General features: G+C 55.3%; 1 protein-coding gene across 1 annotated transcript; it reads left to right on the top strand.

Moving 5' to 3' along the window:
- The first annotated feature begins 22312 nt into the window (after positions 1-22312).
- On the top strand, positions 22313-24393 carry LOC311511664 (uncharacterized protein). The gene is made up of 3 exons (XM_084612445.1): positions 22313-22362; positions 22767-22888; positions 23811-24393. The coding sequence occupies exons 1-3, from the start codon at positions 22351-22353 to the stop codon at positions 24385-24387; spliced, it is 711 nt and encodes a 236-aa protein (XP_084468571.1). The 5' UTR covers positions 22313-22350; the 3' UTR covers positions 24388-24393.
- The last annotated feature ends 966 nt before the right edge of the window (positions 24394-25359 follow it).

Here is a 25359-nt window from a genome sequence, read left to right as displayed (position 1 = left end):
AGGCCTCAGGGCAAATCAGCCCGGGGCTGGCCCATCTCCCACTGAGGGCTGGGGGAGGAGGTGAGTGACAGGCAGCCGGGGGCCTGGAGGGAGGCAGCACGTGCAGGCCCAGAGGCAGCCTGGGAAGCCTTCACAGTGCAGACACTGGGGGCGAGCAAGGGCAGGAGCCTACGCAGGCAGGAGGTAGCCGCGTGGGGGGGCGGTGGTTGCGGTGACACCTAACGCTGGGGTTTAGGTGCCCAAGTCCCTCTGTGGCTCTGGGCCAATGGCCCCTTCTGGCCTTCAAGTCTAGGGTTCTATAAAGGCTTTGGCCACATGAGTTTGACTTGGCCACTTCTGTGTTTGTGCAGCACAATGGGTCCTGCGCCATGAATAGGGCTCCTGAAGCTACCGTAATACCCCTAATATATAATGTACAGTGCCTAGCACAATGAGGTCCTGGGCCATGACGGGGGCTCCCGGTGCTACCATAATACCCCTTGTAACCCTCTGCTTGCTCGGAGTGGTGCTCTGTCTCCCTCTAGTGGTGGCTAGGCCCCCTAGAGAATGGTGAGCCTGCTACACCTTGGTTAAGAGAGAAGAGTCTTTTAGCTCACGCAGTAGAAGTTCCTGCATTAAGCTCAAGAGAACCTGGGTTCGATCCCGCCCGCTGACACCTTTGAGTGGGTTGGCATTACACCCTAATATAGACGTACTGCGCCTAGCACAATGAGGTCTTGGCCCATGAGCAGGGCTGCCAGTGCTAACATAATACCCCTAATCAATAATGTACAGTGCCTAGGACAATGGGGTCCTGGTGTAACCCACACACCTCCTGGGTGTGGTGATCTGTCCCATCTAGTGGCACCAAGACCAGTTAGAGAGAGAGATAAAATGAGTCTGCTCTACAGCCTTAGCTCAGAGCCAGGTAGCTTCAAAGCTCATGCAGTAGAGGCTCATGCACTAAGCTCCCAAGATCCCAGGTTCAATCCCACCTGCTGACAACCGAGGTCTATCGGTGTTACCCTGGCCTCTGAGTGGGGCTCCCAGGGCTACTATAATACCCCTAATTAGTAACGTTCAGCACCTAGGATATAATGGAGCTCTGGATTGTTACTGATGTTACAAGGCACTCCTGCAATACACTTAAACATTATTATTATTCCGGAAAGGTGTTTATCACCCCAAATTCATGCTGACAGAACCTCTGCCCCAGCCCTGTGTGGCATTTAGGAACTACACGCTTGGTGGGAGGTATTTAGGAAAGATTCCGAGAGTTTCTACGATCCGGGTAGGTGATTTTCCCTGGGATTTTGCTGCTCAGTCATGGAGGCACTTTTGAATCTCCCACCCTAGGCTGGTCCAATCCTTCCTATCTCTGCCTGTGAAACCTTCCTGCCCTGAGACCCAACAGCTGCAGCCTGCCTGGGGAATGACTACACTGACTGCATTTTAGAAGAGAGACCAGAGAGTGTGGGAGAAGGAGCTGGGAAGGGAGATGAAATTGCTGAAGCGATTCCAGCTGGAGGGCGGGGCAGGGTAGAACCTTCAGAGGCTGGGAACATCAGGATCCTGATGCTGGGAGGTGACCCAGGGAAACTGGTCAAGTGCGACCGTGCACAGAGACATTTGCCAGGGGCAGGATGTAGGTGATGATGTCAAGGTGCTGAGATGCTGGAGCTAAAGCATTAAGAGTCCAATGAAGGACACAGCCCATTTCCCCCAGCTCCGGGCTGTGTGGAGCCCAGTGGCTTTGCATTGTGAGGCTGAATTATTCGCAGGGCCTCCTGGTTCCAAGATCCCGCAGCCGCAGAACTGTGCGCCAGACTCTCAGCTCTCATTTAAAAAGGGGACCCGCATGTCAGCAGTACAGTGCTGCTTGCCTGCATCTGCAGAGAGCCTGGAATCGTGGTTCTGAAGGGGGACTGCCCCATCCATCCAAAGGGTAGTTGACTCTGAAACCTAATAACAGCATGTTGAAATTGAAGGGGGAGGGGGGAAAATAAACTCTCCCCTAGCACAGCTCCTTCGCAGTCAATTAACAGACCGTGTCCTTTGCAGAAAAAAAAACATTGATTCCTCTCCTAACCGAGCTGAAATCTCCCCCTGGCCGTGGTACCAGTCGGTGTTTCTGTCTCCCTCAGATTACGACAATGGAGAAGCGTGTGTTTTCCCTTTCACCTACAAGGGCAAACGCTTCTCTGCTTGTACCAAGTTTGACAATCTCTTCGGGAGGTTCTGGTGTGCCACCACTGACAGCTACCACATGGACCGCCAGTGGGTTTTCTGTCCTGACTGAGGAGGGAGAAGGAGGAGCCGAAGGGACAGGCAGTGCCAGAGCCGTCGATGTCCCGTGACACCACTTCGACGGAGGGGGCTCCTGGATAAAAACCCAGGCCAAGATTCTCAGAAGCGACGAGTGATTTTGGGTGTCCACCTCGAGATGCCTTCAAAGGGCAGGTGCTCAGTGCTTGTGGAAGATCAGGCTCTGTTTAAGGTGCTGAGCAACTGCCCCTTTAAGGCGATACAACGTGGGTGCCCAAAATCCTGACACTGGCTTGAAAATCCTGAGACCCATCCTGGGCTGTTTTGTGTGATCAGCGCTTCATGCTGGTTGAGGCTGGCCAGCCTGGTGCATTTCCCACTATTCACTGCCCTTGAAAATAAAGGCTCTTTCCGGGCAGTGTCTTTGCTTCATTTCTAGCCAGGGCAGCTTCTGTTCACCATCTTGGCAGGCCCTGCCTTCCTTCTACCCGGGGAGACAGGGCCATGGGCACAGGGCAGTCACTGCTCAGTAACAAGGGGCGATGGTGTCTGGAAGGGGATTTCTCTGGGCACAAGGGTTTTAAGCCACAGGAACACCCAGACAGAAACAGTCTGATTAAGTCTGAAGTGTGAGTGCCTGGCCTTTGGCCCGAGTGGTGCACTGATATCCAGGGCACTGCTGGGTGTTTCTGTTAGGAGGAGAAATGTGTCAGGGAGATTCTTGGTGCGATTGTGCTCGCTCACAAAAGCGTGCCATGTCCCATTTGCCTGACCCCAAAGAGATGAACGGCAGCAGGCAGCTTCCTGGCTGCAAAATCCCCACACCTGCACCCCCAGCGAGCTCTGTGCCCAAGCAGCTGTCTCGGGAACAACCCTACCCTGGCACCTGCTGCAGTTGCGACCAAGAGGGGCAGCATTGGGGCCAGCGGCTGCAGTGCAGCAGCCCAGGATGCCATCCTCACTCGAGAGACAGATACGTACCCAGAGCTCACCCCTTGGGGGGCAAGGGCAGCTGGAGGAGCCATGGGGTTGTACCACTCCCATGGCTCGGCTCAGCTGGGGTCACTCAGGGCAGCGCCCAGGTCTCCAGCCGGCCAGCACCAGCTCTGGGTCCAGCACCCTGTTCCACGGTGGGAACAGGCTCTAAGGGAGACCTCCCCACGTGATCGCAAGGTAATGGGGCCCCCATTACAGGATCACACTGAGAATGGTGCCCCCTAGAGGAGCTGTGGGGAATTGTGCCCCCATTATAGGATCCCACGTGGCAAGAGTTCCCAAACTGTGGGCCCTGGCCCAAAGGTGGGCTGCTACGCAGTCCTGGCTGGTCTCCCGTAGGTAGAGTTGGGGGCTACATGGGGAGTATTGACACCCCCAGAACTGCATACATGGGCAGAGTGGTGACTGGCAACAGCCCCCACCCAGGGCTGGAGGAGCCCAGTGCCCCCAGTGGGTGGCAGAGGGCAAAGCAGGGCTGCCAGGTGATGGGCAGAGGCGAGGAGAAGAGGCCAGACCATGAGAGGCGGCTCCTCCCAGGGTGGCTGGAGGAGCCTGGATGGTTCACAGCCGTTCCCACTCCAAAGTGCCGCATCCCCAGGAGCCATTACTGTCGTGGCCCCTGGGATCGGGACTTGGCGGTGGGTGATCAGGACCATCAAGGTGATGGCTGGGCCCGGCCAAGCATCTGCCTCGGCCAGGCCTGAGGGAAAATGGCAGCCTGGGTGGGAGCTGCGGAGCGTCCTGCAATTGGAGGAAGGTCCCCAGTGGTGAGTCTGATCCAGCTCCGGGTGCAGCCTGTCCGGAGGAAGAGGAGACATCCTGTCCCTCCCCAGCCCAGCCAGGACCAGCAGCTGGAACCCAGAGCACATCGGAGCCTGCAGCCAGGGCGCCAGAGGTGCGGGAACTGGGGATGCGATGGGTGCTGAGCACCCCCCCGGTTTCACTGGGCAAAGTTTGCCTGCGCTCTCAGAACGACAGGAGCCTGACCTGGGTGCTGGAGCTGGGCTGCACCCGTGTGGTGAGAGCGGGAATTGCGCTTTTTCACATGGCTTTTGAACAGTTTCATTAGCTAGGGGGGAATGTTTGGGAGCCCCGTCATAGGGAATGGTGTCCCTCATAGAGGCCCCCTGAACCCCTGAGCATGGACCCCACTTTCTGCACTCCCTGGGACAGGGTCTCATTCCCAGCGAGCCCCATTCACTCGCCATCGCTCCCCGTGGACCCATCCAGGGCTGGGTCAATGTTCCTCGCCCCAGTGACTCCCACTGACCTGCGCCAATTCCCCAAGCGCAGGATCGGGGCCCAGAGTCTGAACCCGTCACTCTCACCCGGGCTTTGCCCAGGGAGCGGAGGGCTCCTGCCTGGGGCTGCAGGGCAGCAGGGGGCAAAGTGCAATTCCTGCGGGATGGGCTGCCCAGTCTCCGCCTCATGGCATCATCTGTGGGACGTGGGGATGGGCAGCGCTGGGACTGGGGTCCCTGCAGGCGGGGCTGTGTCTGTGTTCAGTTCGCACCCCCTTGGTGTGGGGAGAAGCGGAGGTATTAGATAGCCAGGGCCAGAGCCCCTATGGGTGTCAATCAGCCCCGCTCCACTGCAGTGAACCTCCCATGTCCAGGAGGCCCCCTAGTGGCCACATGCAACAAATCAAAGCAACACGGCGGGAGGGGGGAGGAACGCACGGAGCCGTGACACCAGATCCCCCATCTGACGGGAGCTGGGCCAGTCCCCAGGTCACTCACCATCCTGCTCCTGAAACAGGTGCGGGGCACTCGGCACTGGGCAGACGCTGCCAACATAGAACTGGGTCTCAGGTGCCACTTGCTTAACTGTGTGCAGGACGGGGCTGCCTGTGCCCTGGGGCCAGGCCAGAGGGACGCCTGCACAGGGGCATAAGTGTCATTCAGGGGACGTCCTGGGCCGGACAAGCAGTTAAAATCAAATGGTGAATTTGGAGGTGAGCTGGGGTGAAATCTCTGGGCTCCCGAGTCAGCTGCAACGTGCCGAAGATTCTCTCTGGTTCCAACCCGAATTGCTTATGAAGCCAAGCGGTGCCGTGTGCGCTGGAGAGTTTATTCAGCTAACGAGCAAAGAAAAACCGAATCAGAAGGACACGGCGTGGAGGGGAAACCAGCCTGCCCCCAGCCCCAGCCCCTGGCTGTCTAGTTCAAATCCTTCTCTGGGAGGGACCCCAGGGCTGTTATATTTATAAAACCCCTGAGCCGCCTTATATGCCGTGCCTGGGACATGGGTCTGCCTCATCCTGCTGAGCTCCCGGACACAGTTTGGGGTCGGAAGCAGTATGGGCAGATTCAGTTTTGCCAGCCCAACACGTTCAGCAATGGGGACTCTGGCCCCCAAAATCAGGAGGGTCTTCTCATTCCCCGCCTGGTTCCCGGACCATTCTCCCAATCCCAGCTTCTCCCTGCAGCCCCAAGGGGCAGAAACCTCCTTTCTCCTTTTAAACCAAAACCTGAGTTTCCCCCACAGTCACAGGACTCCAGGAGCTGGGGTTTGACAAGTACATGGGGCTGCCTTTATGTTCCGGGTTTCCCCAGCCCCGAGCGTAGTGTGGTTCCGAGCCATGGCTGGGGCACCTAGTGCTACTGTAATACACCTAATAAATAATGTACAGCACCTAGCACACCGGGATCCTGGCCATGAGTGGGGTTTCTAGGCCCTACCGTAGCACACCTAATAAATAAGAATAACGATAAATGTGGGGAGACTTGGGATAAACCCGCTACAGATACCAGGGCTGGGAACGGGGTCTGGCATCTCTGCTCAAGCATCTTGGGCTGAAATATCCCCAGCAGTGTCACCCTGTGACCAGACATGCCATGCCTGGGAGGAGGGTGCGGTAGGGATCCCAGCTGGGATTCCACTCAGGGAGGCTGCGAGGTGAGTGGCCCCTGACCACCCTGCACTGACCCCCTTCCTGCCCCGCACCCCATGCTGCCCATCCTTATGGGTGTCAGGGCAGTAGCTCCAGAGCCGGTCCCAGTCATAGTTCCCAGTGGTGGCACACCAGAACCTGCGTGGCTTGGCAGCCTCATCGGTGCAGGTGTAGAACGCCCGGCCCCGGTACATGAAGGGGAAGACGCAGGGCTGGCCGCCTGTGTTGCCTCCATATTCTGGGAGGGGAGAGACAGGGACAAAGAGGTGTCACCGATGTGTGCGGGGCTCTGCAGGGCTGTTCTCATTGCTATGCACCTGGGGAACCAGAAATTGTCCCTGCCCCAGAGAGCTTGCAAACAAAAGGCAGGAGGGGAAACTGAGGCACGGTGAGGCAAAAGGAGTGGGCTTTCATCCCCAACCCACCCTCCATTAGCACAGCGGTGTGTTAGAGGGCTTACTCCTTCACCCGCTTACTTCTCTGGTCCTTCTCGCACGAACAGAGAGCAACAATACCCGAAGTCCAAAGGTGCAAACAATTCGATGTTTATTGGGGTGAACTTCCAGCAAGCATGATTCCAGTTTCCTTCCTTAGTGTCCCCCTTCCCAGCTCTGACACCACAGAGCCTTACCTGTGTCCCTCTTCCCATTCCCCCCCTTAGCAAAACATTATTCTAATTCCCCCACCCCCATTCCCTCTTCCCATTCCCCCCCTTACTTCCTGATTGACTGCAGACTATATAGTAAAACTTGAGTTCTGCTTATTTATACCTTAACCAATCATTTTCCTGAAATTTAACTAACCAGTCCTAACATATTGTAACATGATTATTTAACCAATTATATCCCACCACCTTAATTAGTTTACACCCAGCAAAATTAATTATACAGCAGACAGAAACAATCACAGAACCAGACAGAGATTATACAGACAAACAATAGGGAAGTGGAGACTACAGTGATAGAACAAACTCAGAAATGAGGATTTCACATCCCAGCTATGGATAAGTGAGTTCTTGCCAGACAGGATGCTATCAAACTAAGTTTCCTTTTACATCTTCTAGGCACTTCCCTTTCTCTGGAGGCGATGGGCATTATCAGGACAGGATTGTATTCCTAACAGCCCAATAGCACCTTCTTTCGATGAGACTAGTTTGGAATGTGAGGATGTGAATTATGAATTATAACATTCATAAACCAGTCGGAGAACACTTCAATCTCTCTGGTCACGCAATCACAGACATGAAGGTCGCTATCTTAAAACAAAAAAACTTCAAATCCAGACTCCAGCGAGAAACTGCTGAATTGGAATTCATTTGCAAATTGGATACTATTAATTTAGGCTTAAATAGAGACTGGGAGTGGCTAAGTCATTATGCAAGGTAGCCTATTTCCCCTTGTTTTTTCCTACCCCCCCCCCCCCAAGACGTTCTGGTTTAACTTGGATTTAAACTTGGAGAGTGGTCAGTTTGGATGAGCTATTGCCAGCAGGAGAGTGAGTTTGTGTGTGTGTGTGTGTCCCTGGGAAAAAAGGGGGGGGGGGTGAGAAAGCCTGGATTTGTGCTGGACGTGGCCCACCTTGATTACCATGCACACTGTAGGGAGAGTGGTCACTTTGGATGAGCTATTACCAGCAGGAGAGTGAGTTTGTGTGTGTATGGGGGTGGGGGGTGAGAAAACCTGGATTTGTGCAGGAAATGGCCCAACTTGATTATCATGCACATTGTGTAGAGAGTTGTCACTTTGGATGGGCTATTACCAGCAGGAGAGTGAATTTGTGTGTTGGGGGGTGGAGGGTGAGAAAACCTGGATTTGTGCTGGAAATGGCCCAACTTGATGATCACTTTAGATAAACTATTACCAGCAGGACAGTGGGGTGGGAGGAGGTATTGTTTCATATTCTCTGTGTGTATATAAAGTCTGCTGCAGTTTCCACGGTATGCATCCGATGAAGTGAGCTGTAGCTCACGAAAGCTCATGCTCAAATAAATTGGTTAGTCTCTAAGGTGCCACAAGTACTCCTTTTCTTTTTGCGAATACAGACTAACACGGCTGTTACTCTGAAACCTGTCAGGATGTGAACGGTTGCTTCCCAGTTTATGGCTGCCTCTGCTGCTTAGCCAGAGGCCTTAGCCTGAGAACAGGGCCTCAGACTGTCACAGTAAGAGAAGGCCCTTACACCGGCAGACAGTGATTTTGATACTCTCTTTTATACCTCTATAACTAGCCAGGTGATAAGAATACACCTAAATTCTTAAAGTATAGGCCTTTACAGACAGGTCTGAATATCTATATCCTAACACGATGCCCACCGTGGGATTGGAGCATCCTCATGGGGGGCTGGCTGTGCCAATTACCCCCATGCCTCCCACGCGTGTCCCTTCCATGACAGTGGCTGCATCTCACCTGATCCTAGACCTGGCAGGATCTGAGAACAGCCCATCGCCCGGAGATCCTGGGGCTCTGGGGACGCTCGCTGAGGTCTTTGCTGAGATTCCTAAGCAACATCCCCTCTACTGCCCCCCTGCCCAGCTGGCCTCCAGGCATCACAGGCTGAGGCTGGGCAGGGCTGTGCCCATTCCATTACCCGCAGCCCGTTCCCACCTCGCGAGAGCTGCTGCCCTCAGCTGCGTGGCACAGGCAGGACACACGGCGCCGGGGACCGATGCACACGGTTCTTACAGACGAGCTTTGCTGCAGTGTCCAGAGACCCAGCCGAGATCAGGCCCCATGCTGCTGGTTGCAGCATAGACATTGTGGAAGTGGATCTGGGTAAAATATCTTTGAGCAAATCTTTTTTTCAGTGAAAAATGCTAATTCGGGTCGACCAAAATGTTTTACAACTTTGTGTCCACCTCAGCAAGTTGTTTCTGTTGGGCAAAAAACCTACAAAATTTCCCTTTAGAACATAAGCACGACCAGACTGGGTCAGACCAAAGGTCCATCTAGCCCAGAGTCCTGTCTTCCGACAGTGGCCAATGCCAGGTGCCCCAGAGGGAATGAACAGAACAGGGAATCATCAAGTGATCCATCCCCTGTCACACATTCCCAGCTTCTGGCAAACGGAGACTAGGGACACCATCCCTGCCCATCCTGGCTAATAGCCACTGATGGACCTACCCTCCATGAATTTATCTAGTTCTTTTTTGAACCCTGTTATAGTCTTGGCCTTCACAACATCCTCTGACAAGTAGTTCCCCAGGTTGACTGTCCATTGTATGAAGAAATACTTCCTTTTATTTGTTTTAAACCTGCTGAATACTAATTTCATTGGGTGACCCCTAGTTCTTGTGTTATGAGAAGGAGTAAACAACACTTCCTTATTCACTTTATCTACAACAGCCATGATTTTATAGACCTCATTCATATCCCCCACAATCGTCTCTTTTCCAAGCTAAAATTTCCTTTTATTTTATTTTTTAAAGTAAAAAGTTTTAAAAATGCTTGAAATGAAACAATTTTTTCAACCTGAAAGGATTTTTTTTTTACTTTTTGATTCACCAGAAATGTCAAACTTTTTGTTTGTTTGCATGGACAGAAAGGAATTGTTTGTTGAGTTTGAGATGAGGAAGGAACGATAGATGCTCCTGTGCATGGAAAGACAGACAGCAACTGAGTGATCATTAAATCCAGCACATAGTGAACTATTGTCTGAGAAAAATTTGGAAAGTTCTTTGGAGCGGGGACAATTTTCTTGTAGGAAACAGGTTTCTGTTGCCTAGAGTCTGAGCAAACGTGGCAGGGGAGCGGGAGAGGACAAGGTGGGTCATACCCAGGGACATCTCCACTGGCTCTGTTTCTCTCTGCTTCTCACCTTTTCATTTCAACAGAAAAATCCCGCCTTCCACCCTTATGGGTGTGGAGAAAACCTCAAAATACTGAACTGAGTGTGACCAACACAGCGACTCTGCCTGAGTCTGCAGAGAGCCTGAGCCTGTAGCTGTGAGAGGAGAGCTGCTCCAAGTGTGACCAACACAGCAAGGCTGCCTGGATCTGCTGAGAGCCTGAGCCCATCACACCCAGAGTGGGGAGCTACCTCCAGTGTAACCAACCCTGCCTGAATCTGCAAGGAGCCTGAAACCACAGCTGAGAGAGGTGCAAAGGGCCCTGTTCCCCTCATTCCAGCCCCCTGGGATCTGCGATTCTGCAGTCACAAGATGTGGCATTTCCCCAGGGCGCCAAAAGGGCTGAAGGGTTTTGCCACAGGATTTGGTGTCTGGCTGGAGCTGGCACCTGCTATGGCACTTCCCGGGGGGGGGGGGGGGGGGGAGACTTTGGGCACCCCCTGATTTTAGCCCTGAACATTCAGATCCAGAGGAGCTGATTCCTGGCTCAAAGCGCCTGCCTATGGCCTCCCCGTGGGGAGACTGTCAGGGGCCGCGAAGCGCTATTGGCTGCCCGATGCACCCCCCACCATGCCAGCAAAAGAGTGTGGGACATGCCTGGTGGGTTCATGGCTGTTCTGTGGCCAGATGCCTGGGGGTTCTGGTGTTGCAGAGGGAGCCGGGGAGCCAGAGGGTGCCCCCCACCTCAGGACGAAGGGAGAAAGCCCCAGCCCTCACCCGTCCCATAGCAACGCTTCCAGCGGGAGTCCTGGTCGTAGCGGGCGGTGGTGGCGCACCACAGTGTCCTCCTGGTCCAGCTCCCGTCCCGGGTGCACGTGGGGTACGATCGCCCCCAGTAGATGAAGGGGAAGACGCAGGCGGTGCAGTCTGAAACGGGGAGAGAGAGTGAGCCTGTCATAAATATAAAGGGAAGAGTAACTACCTTTCTGTGTACAGTGCTATAAAATCCCTCCTGGCCAGAGGCAACATCCTGTTACCTGTAAAGGGTTAAGAAGCTCAGCTAACCTGGCTGGCACCTGACCCAAAGGACCAATAAGGGACGTGGGGTGTGGGGGAAGGCTTTTATTTGTGCTCTTTGTTTCTGTGGTTGATCTCTCTTGGGACTGAGAGAGGCCAGACAGAAATCCACCTTCTCCAACCCATCCTAATCCAAGTCTCCAATATTGCAACCAGTAGAGGTAAGCCAGGCAAGGCGGATTAGTTTATATTTTGTTTTATGTGAATTTTCCCTGTGTTAAGAGGGAGGTTTATTCCTGTTTTCTTGTGCTTAACTCTAGCTATACCCAAGAGTTATGGGGGGGGGGGGGGGAAACACTTGTGAATTTCCCTGCAGGAGGTTAACTACCCTGCCTTTAGGTAGAGAAAACTCCAGCTCAAAAAAGAAAAATCCCTTTGTAAAAAAACTAACACCTCTGTCTCCAGGCAAATAGACAGAAAACCCTCTAGCTGCTCTCAGCTTTAAAAAAAACCCTCTTCAGGTCTGTGCTTTTGGTTCAAAATGATCCCACCGCTCTGCCACCATGTCAGGGTTCCTTCCCCACTCTGAACTCTGGGGTACAGATGTGGGGACCTGCATGAAAGACCCCCTAAGCTTATTCTTACCAGCTTAGGTTAAAAACTTCCCAAAGTACAAACTTTGCCTTGTCCTTGAACAGTATGCTGCCACTACCAAGCATTTTAAACAAAGAACAGGGAAAGAGCCCACTTGGAGACGTCTTCCCCCAAACTCTACACCCCCTTTCCTAGGGAATGCTGGATAATAATCCTCACCAATTTGTACAGGTGAACACAGACCCAAACCCTTGGATCTTAAGAACAATGAAAAAATCAATCAAGTTCTTAAAAGAAGAATTTTAATTAAAGAAAAGGGAAAAGAATCACCTCTGTAAAATCAGGATGGAAAATACTTTACAGGGTATTCAGATTCAAAACACAGAGGATCTCCCTCTGGACAAAACCTTAAAGTTACAGAAGTTAAGTTTCCTCTTAACACAGGGAAAATTCACATAAAACAAAAGATAAACGAATCCGCTTTGCCTGGCTTACCTCTACTGGTTGCAATATTGGAGACTTGGATTAGGATGGGTTGGAGAAGGTGGATTTCTGTCTGGCCCCTCTCAGTCCCAAGAGAGAACAACCATGTAAACAAAGAGCACAAACAAAAGCCCTCCCCCCCAAGATTTGAAAATATCTTGTCTCTTTATTGGTCCTTTGGGTCAGGTGCCAGCCAGGTTAGCTAAGCTTCTTAACCCTTTACAGGATGTTACCTCTGGCCAGGAGGGATTTCATAGCACTGTACACAGAAAGGTGGCTACCCTTCCCTTTATATTTATGACAGGGACAGAGTGACAGGAAGCACTGAGCGCTGCGGGTGTGGGGCTGGTTTCTGCCAGGGACATCACAGGCTGGGAGCTGGGGCCATGCCAGGAAAAGCACAAGGTGGGGTCTGGGCCGTGCCCAGGGCATCTCGGAGGACAGGGCGGGAGGCTCCGTCCGCCCCTGGCGGAAGATGCGGCTAGCAGCTGTTCTCAGTGTTTCAGCATCACCCATGTGCTGTGTCCAGCCCCAGCGTCTCCGGCCCTGCTCCGGGATCCCATCTGCCCGTGAAATGCGCTTGCTCCCAGCCCTGCCATGGCACCCAACACCAGCACCCCACCCCCATGATAGGCAATGCAGGGCCGGACCCCCCAGTACTGGCCTCCCCGCCGCCCCAACCGTGCCCCGGTGGCTCCACGCAGGCGCCGCATCACTCAGCTCCCCGGAGCTGGGTCTCTCCTTCCAGCGCCCTGCAGACGGGCAGGAGCAGTCCACCCCAGGCCAGGAGCCTAACACCAGACGGCATCATCCCAGCCTTCATGGAGCCCTGCGTGCCGAGCCCCCTTGGGCAGCCAAGCGATGGACAGAAGCAGCTCGGTCATAGCGCAGGCCGTCCTGTCACACCCCCTTAAGGCCAGATGTGGCACCGTGGGTGAGGCCTGCCTCAGTTTCCCCTCACCTGGAAAGCAGACTTTCGGGTCCCAAACAGCGAGTCCTTTGGAGGGGACTAACACAAACCAGATCTTCATCCCAATGTCTACAAGAGGCTGGGAGGGAGGGGGTGACACGCTGCCTGCCTGCGGCTCTCAGTTACGTGTCCCTGTCCCAGACCCACCCCAAGCCCTCTTCAGTCCTGCATCACACAGCTCAACGGAGCCAGGTCTCCCCTTCCAGCGCCCTGCAGACGGGCAGGAGCAGCCAGCCCCAGGCCAGGAGCCTGACACCAGAGGGCATCATCCCAGACTGCACGGAGCCTGCTAGAGCCGGAGACGCTGCCCCCTGCAGCCTGCTAGAGTCTCCCCAGTGCCACCGTCTCTATTGCTCCCAGCCACATGGCGCGCAGGGCGGCAGCTCTGGAACCCGCTGAGCAGGTTCTACCAGGAGGGCGGCTCCTCCTTCCTGCCCGAGTCCCACGCTCACCGCAGCAGCAGCTGGAGACGGAGCTGGGGAGCCAGCCAGGGGCAGGAGGGATGCAGGGAGTCCAGCCACTGCTCTGGAGACCAGAAGGGTCCATTCACCCCTACTGAGTCAACCCCCCAATTCACTCCCACCGACTGCCCTGGGGTCAGGGCCAGAGCCTGATCTCTGCGCCTCCAGAGTTAATCCAGAGCAGACTGCAGGGATGTGGGGCAGCCTGGGGATGAGGGAGGGCACAAGACCTGGGGTCTGCTGCAGGACCCTGCCTCAGTTTCCCCATCTGTACAGTGGGGATAGTGACCCTGACCTCCTTTGCACCTGGAGATCTACTGCATAAGAGTGAGGGATTATTGTTGTTTTGCCAGAGGATCAAAGGGGGAAAGACGCCCTACCGAAAGCTAAAGGCCCATGAATCTAGGGGGAGGGATAGCTCAGTGGTTTGAGCATTGGCCTGCTAAACCCAGGGTTGTGAGTTCAATCTCTGAGGGGGCCATTTAGGGATCCAGGGCAAAAGTTGTGGATTGGCCCTGCTTTGAGCAGGGGGTTGGACTAGACACCTCCTGAGGTCCCTTCCAACCCTGATATGATTCTATGATTCCCACTCTGGCGCTGCCTGAGGCCGTGTCTGGCTGTAATGAGATGGATCACGCCATTAGCAGTGCCTCCAGCACAGGCCCCGGTTTCACACTGGACAGTTTGAGGGCTGTGGGTCAGGCAACCAGTGGGGAGCAGGCGGAGACAGGGAGGGTGAGTTGGAGCGAGTGGGAAACATCAGTGCCCAGAGCTGCACGGCTTTGGCTACAGGACCTGGAAAGCAGCACGTCTGCTGTGCCCCATCCGATAGCGTGTGTTGTGTGGTACACACTGCCGTGCACACCGTTGGGTGTCCCTACGTTCCCGTCACATGAATATCAGAAACCGCCACGAAAAGGAGCAATCTCGGGGTCATGTTCCAGCACTGGGTGACGACGTTAATGCACGTCGGTAGAGCTGGTCGGTAAAATTTCCGACAGAATGAGTTTTCCATCGGAAAACGCAGGTTCGGCAAACTGTGTTGATTTTGATGAGATTCCTTCCAATGAGGGGGAAAGTTTCAGTTTGAATTTATCATTTCAGTTCTTTTCATTTTGACTTCTATATTATATTAAAGTGTGAATTTTAATGTTTTATACAGTTTATTTTATCTTATAGCTAAAGGTTTCACCATTGGAAGCCACAGGCAGGATTGAACCTGGGGCTTTTGGAGCTAACTGCATGAGCTAAAAGCCAAGTGCTGGTCAGCTTAGGCTGTAGAGCAGACTCACTAATCCCTTGGTTCCCAAACTGGGGGTCATGAAGAAATTCCAAGGGGGGCGCGAGGCTGCCTGGCCCTTGAGCTCCTGGCCGGGGAGGCTCGCCCCCAGCCCCTCCCCTCCTGTCCACCCTCTCCTGCAGCTACGCCACCGCGTGGGCACAGCTTGCGCCCACCCACCTCCCAGGCTTCCCGATAAACCAGTCCTGCCACTCTGAGTGGCCTGGTAAGTGGGCGGGGAGCGAGGGACGGGGGTGGGGGTGGGGGGGTGGGTTGGATAAGGGGCAGGAGGTCCCGGGAGAGGGCAGTCAGAGGACAGGGAGCAGTTGGATGGGGCGAAGGGTCTGTGTGGGAGGTCAGGAGACAGAGAGCAGGGGGGTTGGATTAGGGTAACCAGATAGCAAGTGTGAAAAATCAGGACGGGGGTGGGGGGTAAATGGCACCTATAGAAGAAAAAGGCCCAAATATCGGGACTGTCCCTATAAAATTGGGACATCTGGTCACCCTAGGTTGGATAGGTGTGGGAATCCTGGGGGGCCTGTCAGGGTGTGGGCGTGTGGATAGGGGTCGGGGCTGTCAGGAGACAGGGAGCAGGGGGGGTTGGATAGGGGGTGGGGTCCCGGAGAGGGCGGTTAGGGGCGGGGGATCCGAGGAGGGGGCAGTCAGGGGACAAGGACCGGGGGGGGGGGGCATTGGATGATGGTAAAGGAGAGGTGGGGGGCGTGAGGGTTTCTTGAAAATTAAAAAGCGGGCATGATGCTGAAAAGTATGGGAACCACTGCTCTAATCTGTCTCTCAGTGGTCTCAGTACCTCTAGGTTACATCATGGTCAGAGTGAAGCCTTTTACTGTACTGAAACAAAATATTAATGTGAATATTATGGTGTATATTATCCAAATGAAACATGTAACTTTATTTCAAAATATTAACTGAAACATGTCCTTCTGATGAAGGGAGAATGTTATAGTTTGAATTTATTGTTTTAATTCTTTTCAACTTCTATATTAAAATCTAGATTTTCATATTATAGTATATATTATATTTTCTATATTTTATTTTATGTTTGTTTCAAAATTATCAGAGTGAAGCATTTTACGGTACCAAAATAAAATATTAATGTTAATATTATAATGTATATTTTATTTTTTATTAAAATATAATGTTTTCTAAATATTGGACTGAAACATTTTACTTTATTGCAAAATATTATTTGAAGCATTTTCTTCTAAGGAGGGGAAAACATTTCATTTTGAATTTATCATTTCAATTCTTGTAATCTCAACTTTTAATATTATATTGAAATCTGAATCTTAATATTATGGTATCTATCATATTTTAGATGTGTTAATGTATATTACAGTTTAATGTTTCAAAACATTAATGCAACATTTTGTTAATTTTAATTCTAACTATATTTTAAATTACAATATTGAATATTGAAATTACGAGAAGGACCCATTTTCATCATGTAGAAACAAATTTCTGTGCCGTTCTGGAGACAATCCAACATTATCCAAATGTTTCGCTGTTCCTGCTTTGACATTTTTCAGCATTTCCATTCTCCAAGACAGTTTTGGACAGGGGATGCTTTTCGCTGGCATTCGGACTGACAACAGATTTCAGAAATGTCAGCATTTCCCACTGAGCGGCCATTCCGCTTTCCGTCTATCTCTGCACATAGATTAATAGATTCCGAGGCCAGAAAGAACCGGGGTGATCTAGGCCAGGGAACAGCCGTGAAATAATTCCCAGAGCAGATCTTTTAGAAAAACATGCAAACTTGGTTTTAAAATTGCCAGTGATGGACAATCCATGACTGGAGCTGGGTGCACTCTTGCTGTCCTGGAGCCAGCCCCAGACTTGCCTGTACCCTGGCCAGTGCGTCGCTCCCAGCACAGCACAGGGAGCCCGCTGGCTCACAGACAGCTCTTATTTCCGGGGTGTTTGCAATGTCCAGCCCCCACAGGACCCACAGAGAGGCCCTGCCAATGCCAGATGGGCCAGTCACGGACCTGTGGGGCTGAGGAGGCCTCGGACTGACCCTGAGCCCTTTGTGGGTGACTGGCCCAGTGCCTCTCACCCTGCCGCGCTGACATCCAGGGTCTAGCCAGTGTGGGGATGCAGCCGTCCTGGCTGGGGACCCAAAGGGGTCTGGGACGGGGGTTCGGGCTGTGGCCAAGCCAGGGGCTCCCTGGGCTTCCCACTGTGATTCTAGAACAGCCCCCATGTGTCCTCCCTCCACACTGTGAGGCTGATCCTGTAGCCTCTGGGGGGTGACAGAGCCCCATGGGTGGGCCCCAAACAGTCTGTCTCCCACAGGGGAAGGGGGCAGCCATCTTTGCTGCCCTTGTTCACAAGACCCAGTGCCACCTTTGTAGAACTGATCAATGAAATTGTTTTTAACTGTTCGCTTTATTAATATAACTTCATAAGCAAAGTTTTATGAATGAAACAACATTCATTCATAAAACCGGTTACCCCAATAACTGGCTAATTGAGTTTCACTTTCAATCCAATTGCTGCTTAAATTGCTGAAACTTGCACTGCTTCAACATTGTAACTTCTGCTCACTGTTTGTCATTTATTATACTTGTCTACATTGGAATTTCTGTTCCCTGTTTGCCATTCCTTACACTTGTCCATATTGTAACTCAAACTCCATTTTAACTTGTCCCAAACTCCATTTTAAAATGCTCACTCCATTTTGTAAAAGCTTGCTGCAACCTTCATTTTTGCAAAACCCTGCTGTAATCTTACTAGTGTAGTTTAGCTGTGTGAATGAGGTATGTATGGATGATGGAATCAACCTCCAGCCCCAGCGGGTCCTGATGAAATAAAGTGTAAACACCAACGGCTGAAGATGCAGACAACAGCCCTGACAAAGCAAGAAGAGTCCTCAAAAGAAAAGAACAAAAGTACAATTGTAGAAACATCAAAGCCAGGTCCTAGGCTGAAAGTCAGGTCTGCAATTGACGGGTGATCAATCACCCCGAACCCAGAGGCAGCATGACACAGCAAGACCTATAGACTCTGGATTCAAACTAAAGCCTACAAAAAGGATGGGTGAGATGGAAGATTTTTGGAGGGGAACATTCTGCTGCCAACATGGAAGGGTATCGGTGTATGCCCGACAGAGACCCAGCTCTTCCTTGTGCCCGGCTTTCCTGGCCAGTTAGCCGCCACAAGCTAGGAACCCAGGCCACGAACTCAAGCTACATTCAGCACTGGTAACTGTCTAGCAGCTGCAGAACATTTGATGTGTGTGTGTGTGTGTGTGTGTGTGTGTATAAATAGCTATTAGATATTAGTTATTGGTCTTAAATCAAATTGTGTTATAATAAACGTGACATCTTGTCTTGTCCCCTGAAACGATCCTGTGTAGTTTTATCTGTGTAACACCCTCACTGTGCAAAGGGAGGCAAGCAAATCCTGCAGCGCTAGGGCAGGGGAGAGGGTTATGGGGCTATGGGGGGGTGGCCGCTCCCTGAGCCTGGTGGATGCCTCCTGAGGGTGTGGCCTGATTGGGGATGAGGGTCCTGGGGCAGGCGGCACAATCGGGGAGGGGGGGTCTCCAGGTGGGGGGGTGAAATTGGGGTGGGGGTCTTGGGGAAATAGGTGCACCTGCGGCAGAAGTCCAAGGGCAGAGGGTGCAGTCAGGGTTGCGGGTCCCCATGGCAGGGGGTGCCATCAGGGTGGTGTCAGGAGGAATTTCCTGCTCACTCTGTTCATGACACGTGTGATGAAGTTGCTGATTCTCTGCCAGGCGACCGAGGCCAATAAAGCCCCTGGGGCCTGGCACCTGGCATCTCTGCCTGGACGTCAGGCGCTCACGTCTGCATCCAGCTCTGCCCAGAAAACCCCTTCCCGGGGCTGGTTCCCAAACGGCAGCAGGTCATGCCTGTAGCACAGGAGGCCCCGGCTCAGGCCCTGGCAGCTGGCCCACCAGCACCTGGCCCTACAGCTCCTGCTCACGTTCCTGGGGTTAGCTCAGCCCCCGGGGCTACGCCGGGTACATGCCCTGAGACATGCGCTTTGCTTGCTCCCCAGTTCTGACCCAGGCCAAAGCCCGTTCCAGCTGGATTCCCCTGGCGGGGCTGGGAGCAGGGAGGTCCCTTCACCCCGTAGAAAGGATGAGGGGCTAGGGAGGGAGGCCCTCACCCGCTCCCTGCAGGAGATGAGGCTGCCAGCAGCTGCTGTCTCGGGGCTGAGGCTGGCGGCCCTGCAGCCCTTGTGACACCATCAAGGCCACAAGGGCCGTTTATTTCTCAAGCCGCGGTTGTGCCCACGGGGGAAGCCCAGCCAGGTTGGCGTAAGGCTCAGGAGCGAGGCCTCCCGGCCGCACAGTTCTTGCGCCACCATCACCGCCACGAGGGCCGTTTGTTTCCCAAGTCATGTTTGCGACAGTGTGGGGAACTCAGCCAGTGGGGACGCCCTGTGCTTGGCCTGGTGCAGGGAGTTGAGATGGGGTGTCGCCCAGCCAGGCTGGGCCATGAACCCCTTTACCAATGTGAGCGCCCCACAGGTACAGGCCCCAGCCCAGCCAACAAGTGACATGAGCAGCCCTGCCCCATCGTTCCCTGCAGGGGCACCGCTCCCACACGCATCCTCCCTGGGGCAGGGGCACTGGTTGGGCACAGATGGGACACGCAGCCCAATGGCTCCCCCTATTGTTAGGGACTCAGTGTTTCCCTCCCAAGTCCTGACCCCCAATGGCCTCCCCTCGGTCACACGTCCAGCCCATCCCCATGAAGCCATGGCTGGCAGGGACAGCACCGGGAGCTCCTGAAGAGCAGAGGGCTGGCGGGGAGCCCAGCCAATGTCCTTCCCTCAGTGCAGGGTCCGCGGCCAGGACAGGGCTGGGACCATCCAGCGGGACTGGTGTGTCCTAGGTCTGCACCCCCTGTATCCAACCCAGGCCTTGGACGCAGCCAGAGAGAGAGCAACATGGAACCCCAGTGATGGGAAATCGCCCCATCCCTCCAGGAAGCCGCCCCAGCCCCAATTCCCCGCACTGGCTCCCCAAGGACTCGAGCGCCCTGTAGCCCTGGCCAGCAGCTGTGGCCCTGCTCCAGCCAGCCAGGGGATGGGGTTTAGGGGGGTCACAGCTCCTCCGAGGGGAGGGGTGTCCAGGATGGATGCGTGGCACCTCCTGAGCTTCCCTGGGCTGGGTCGGGGGGGACTGCAGGGCAGACTGAGCAACACCTACTGCCAACTCTACTGCCAACTCTCCCCCATGTCCCCTGTTCTGCCCCATGCTCTCCCCTGCACCCCCTGTTCTGCCCCAGCCTGCCAGAAATACCTTCTCCGCATCCACCCCAGAGACACCCTCACTGTGTCGCTCTACCCCCATCCTGCACGCTGGGGACCCCCGCTCCGCCCTGCTCCCCCCTGCTCCCCCCTTCTAATCTGGATCCCAGCCGCATTCTCCTGGAAATCACAGGGCCGGGACCCGAGGAAGGATGAGGGGCTAGGGAGGGAGGCCCACGCCCGCTCCCCACTCCCTGCCACAGACCAGGCCGCCAGAGGCTGGTCCCTCAGGGGCTGGAGGCTGCTGGCCCCGCAGCTCTTGCACCACCATCACAGCCACAAAGACCGTTTATTTCTCAAGCCACGGTTGTTCCAGGAAGGGGAGCTGGGCTGGGGCCGTTAGTAGATTGGGGCGGGGCAGGAGCGTCCCACTCAGCCAGGCTGGGCTATGACCCCACAAGTGCCCACAGGGCCCAGGACCTGCACAGCCACTAAAGGGCACGACCTGCCCAGCCCCTGCCCCATGATCCCCAGGGGCACCACCTGGGCACAGAAGGGGCGCACTGCCCAGTGGTCTCCCCAGTTGTATTCGATACTCAGTGGATCCCTCCCAAGCCCTGATGACTGCATGAACCCCAAAAGCCGCCCCGCCCCGGCGGTGCCTTGCTATGGGGCCCCAGGCCAGCTCTTCCGATGCTCTCACCCCTCCTGACACCTACAGCCCACCCCTGTTAAATCTGCATTAGAACAATAATGCACCCATTTGGGGTCTGATCCCTGCGTGCCGAGCCCCCTTGGGCAGCCAAGCGATGGACAGAAGCAGCTCGGTCATAGCACAGGCCGTCCTGTCACACCCCCTTAAGGCCAGATGTGGCACCGTGGGCGAGGCCTGCCTCAGTTTCCCCTCACCTGGAAAGCAGACTTTCAGGTACCAAATAGCGAGTCCTTTGCAGGGGACTAACACAAACCAGACCTTCATCCCAGTGTCCACAAGAGGCTGGGAGGGAGGGGGTGACACGCTGCCAGCCTGGGGCTCTCAGTTACCTGTCCCTGTCCCAGACCCACCCCAAGCCCTCTTCAATCCTGGATCCTGGTGACTGACAAACACCAGCTGGTTTGGCAAAGGCAGTGCTGCGACTCTGCCCAGTCGCTGCGGGGTGCGGTGTGCTTTCCAGGGGGAAAATCTGCCCCTGCTGAGCACCAGTATGGAACCCACAGGTATATGCCAGGCTCCAATCTAGAGCCCCACCCCTGCCCGAGTGTGTAATGGCTGCTAGTCCAGAATCTTGTCATCCTGAGTGTGCACCTGGTTCCCATCTGGAACCCCAGCCTCCATGTGCACGTGGCTCCTACCTAGAATCTCTGCCCCATCTGGAGTGCACGCCTGGCTCAAATCTAGAACCCGCACCCCATCCTGACTCTGCTCCAGATTCCAATCTAGAACCCTCCCCTCACTTCTTAGTGACCTCTGTGCTTCAGTCTAGAACCTCTGTCTCTTCCCTGGAAAGTGTTGAACTCCAGTCTAAAACCCCCACCCCACCCCACCCCACCCCGAGCATGCTTTAAGCTCCCCACTAGAACCTCTCCCCAGCCCAGGGTGAACTTGGAGCGAGGATTCCCAGCTGGAGCAGCTCCATTGACATCAGGGCCAATTGGCACCCACTGGGACCTGCCCCATTGACTTCAGCGGCTCGGGGCTGATTGTCACCCTCTGGGACCTGCCTGATGTCCCATTTTGTTGCTTGGTGCTGCTGGCGCAGACAGTGGCAACCCAATCTTGCTGAGAGACAGATGGGCGCATTCGGCCTCCTGCCCTGTCCCCAGCTGTCTGTGGCCAGCCTGACAGGGTGAGAGAGAGCCGGACAGACGGACAGAGATGTGAGGCCCCAGGAATGGTCTGAAGCTTGATGGCCCTTGCTCATGAGGCAGGGAATTGGCAACTTCACCCCATCACCCCCAGAGTGAGACAAACCAACCCCACCCGGACCGGGCCAATGCTCCAGCTTGGAGTCTGCCCAGCCCTTGCCACCTCCCATCCCCCAGCCTTGTCTGCCCCACCCATCACCACTTCCCATCCCCCACCCCTGTCTGCCCTCCCCTCTCCACCTCCCATCCCGTCTCCTGTCTGCCCCAGCCCTCCTAGCTCAGCCCCATGGAGTTTCCTTTAAAGGCAATTTTGAATGAAGCAGCTGAGTCCCAGCTGATGCCACCTCCCCTGGGCTGGGCACGGGGACAGCAAAAGTGCGCACCACCCCTCTGCAGTGCGGGGGGGTGCGGGGTGGAGAATGGGGCTACAAGAAGAGGGGCTGGGAGCTGAGCCCATCACTAGGGGTCCAGTGTGAGCATTTGTCAGTGAGTGACGGCACCCTCTGCTCCTGCCCCATGGAAACAATGGTGAGTCCCCCCTGCCCCTGCCTCCTGCCCCTCTTCCCCCACCCTCACCTTCACCGTGCCCCATGGAGCTCCAGGGCAGCTCCCTCTGCCCCCCACTTCCTTCCTGCCCCATGGAGCTCAGGGAGGTGCCCTCTGCCCCCATCTCACATACACACTGAGCAGGGCTCAGCCCCTCCAGCTGGGGGCAGTCGTGTCTCATACACTCCCCCGCCCTGGGCACATCACATGGATGACTGACCGTTCCCATCCGGCCAGGTGCATGGATCCAGTTCCAAGGCCTAGAGCTGCCTCCCCTGCCTCTGCCCCAGCTCCCTCGGCCAGAGGGGCCCACGCCCCAGCAGTAGCCAAGCTCTAGAGAGTGGAGGAGCATTGCCGGCACTCCTGATGCCCCCGTCTCTCCCCAGCTGCCTGGCCGGCTGCCCCATAGCACTCTCTGGACAGCTGCCCTCCTGCTATGGCTGGGGATGGGGACACTCGGGCACATCAGACGAAAAAACCTCCACACCATCATCAACTACATCACGAGGTGAGTGACTCCCTCCCAGGGCAGCTTCAGCACAGGGGCAAGGGGCCCCAGCTTCATTCCTACCCCCTGCTCCAAAGGCTGGGGGGCTCAGCTTAGAGGATAAAGGGTCTGCAGGACTAACTCTGCCCCCAGAGGTGACCCCAGTAATCCCACAAGCACATGTTATGTCCATCTAGAGGAAGATTCCCTCCCAGTAGATCATAGCTAAGGCAAAGGTGCACTGGGCTGGGAGCCAGGAGATCTGCTCCCATGTCTGCTGTATAGTGCACATCACAGCCCTTGTTTCTAAGCAGGGCCCTGAACCCCAGGCTGGTGTCCAGCTATGAGCCCCCAACCCTCTCCAAATCAGCTGCACAAGGCCACTTCAGGCAGAGGTGGGACTAGAACCCAGCTCTCTAATGTGGCAGACACAGAGCCTTTCCCAGGTAATGAGCCACATATAGGTGCCATTGTTAGCCTCCCTTTAACTACAGTCACAGTCCCCTCCCAGATCTGGGGGGAGAAATGGGGGGCCCCGATTTCCAGTATTCTTTAACTCTCCAGCAAATCGCTCTGTGTCCCGGGGCCAACTGTGTCACGTCACTCTCTTGGGGTGGCTCCGCATAAAAGCTCTTTCTTGTTCCTGGAGCTCAAGTGGTAACACTCAGCCTGGTGGAGCTGACGGACCAAAGCTCACACCGGGCTGATGATTCCAGGGGGTACCTGTGGCAGTTTCTGATCTTCTTAAAACTGCCCTCCATGTGTATTTCAAACATTCCCTGACCCAGGCTGGAGCCCTGAGAGCCTGGAACCGGCCAGTGACGGCGCCACGTGTGACCCAGCCCAAGTGTCCTGCGCTGCAGACGTTTGCCACTCAGGGCTCGGGATAGGATGGTCTGGAGCCCCGTAGGCCCTCACTGCCCTTTGCTTTGCCTTCCCTTAGGTTTGGGGTGGATGAGCAATACTCCTTCGCCGTCAGCCTGAGCAGAACCTATTGTGACAACCCGTCTGGTCTGGAACAGGAGCTACGTGAGGATGAGCTGACAAGCATGCAGGCGGCCATTAACCAAAAGGGTGGCCTGTATGACCCGAAGGAAGGGCACATTGTGGCTGCCCGGGTGAACCGTCTGGGCAGGGCGGGGCAACACACTGAGTGGCGCCTGCTTCGGGGTCACCGGCAGAGCCCCGTGGGGAAGCTCCTGGCCCGGACCTACAAAAGCAGCAGCTGCCTGATCTTCTTCACCCTCAACTCGCCCTGCGTGGGGACGTGCCTGCAGAAGAAGGGGCCCTACAACATCCTAAAGATGGTGAGCGACACCTTCCGCCACATCAGCAAGAACTACAAGGCCTTCGTCTTCCAACAGATCTACAAGAGGGACTGGGAGTCTGAGAAGCGCCGGAGCCTGCTGCAGGCCTGGCACCGGCTGGACAACGTACCCCTGCTGCTCTGCAACAACAATGGCTGCAGGGACTGCAGAGGGAACAACCCCAACACCAATCGCTGCCTGCCGAGGATGTGAGCAGTGGGGCAGAAGGGAAATCAGGGGACGCAGGGGAGAGCAGAGGATGCGGGGGAGAGCAGGGGGCACCGTTGGGAGGGGTTAGCGGGGCAGGAGGCGCTGTCAGAGGGATGGGGAGGTGGCGGGGCAGGAGACGCCATCGGAGGGTTGCGGGGGATGACAGGGCGGGGGCACCGTCGGTGGGCTGGGGAGATGAAGGGGTGGGGGCACCATTGGAGGGGTGGGGGGATTATGGGGCGGGGGGCACTGATGGGGGGATGCAGGGTTGGAGGTGGTGGGATATTTCTTCTTGCAGTCCCCCCCAACCATATGATTAACACCAGTAAAGTGTCAGAGCATCCTGGGGCCGCTTGTCTGTCCGTGCGTCTGGCGCCCTCGTCTCTGTCCGTGCGTCTCGGCTTTCCAGGTAGGGTTGCCAACTTTCTACGCACACGGAAACCGAACACCTCTGACCCTCCCCCTGCCCCGCCCACCCCTCCTACATAGCTATGTCCCGCCCCTTCTCCGAGGCCCCGCCCCCACTCACTCCATCCCCGCCTCCCTCTGTCACTCGCTCTCCCCACCCTCATTCACTCATTTTCACCAGGGTGGCTCAGGGGGCTGGGGTGCAGGGGAGGGGGGTGAGAGCTCCAGCTCAGGATGCGGGCTCTGGGGAGGGGCTGGGGACGATGGGTTTGGGGGGCAGTATGGGATTCCAGGCTGAGGCAGTAAGTTGGGATGCGAGAGGGGGTGAGGGCTCCATCTGGGGGTTCAGGCTCTGGGGTAGGGGTAGGGATGAGGGGTTTGGAGGGCAGGAGGGGGCTCTGGGCTGGGGCAGGGAGTTGGGGCGCTGGGGGATGTGAAGGCTCTGGCTGGGGGTGCAGGCTCTGGGGTGGGGCCGGGGACAAGAGGTTTGGGGTGCAGGAGGGGGCTCTGGGCTGCACTGAGGGGTTCGGAGAGTGGGGGCCCCCAACCCGCCGGAAGGGGAATCAG

Source organism: Lepidochelys olivacea (genome assembly GCF_965140295.1).
Source record: "Lepidochelys olivacea isolate rLepOli2 genome assembly, chromosome: 23".
NCBI lineage: Eukaryota > Metazoa > Chordata > Testudines > Cheloniidae > Lepidochelys > Lepidochelys olivacea.
This window is presented reverse-complemented; position numbering and strand designations above follow the sequence as displayed.

What these genes read in the sequence shown, in the direction of transcription:
- LOC311511664 (XM_084612445.1), top strand. An exon ending in ATCATCAACTACATCACGAG is followed by an intron (nt 22,889 to 23,810) that starts GTGAGTGACTCC and finishes GCCTTCCCTTAG; the next exon opens with GTTTGGGGTGGATGAGCAAT.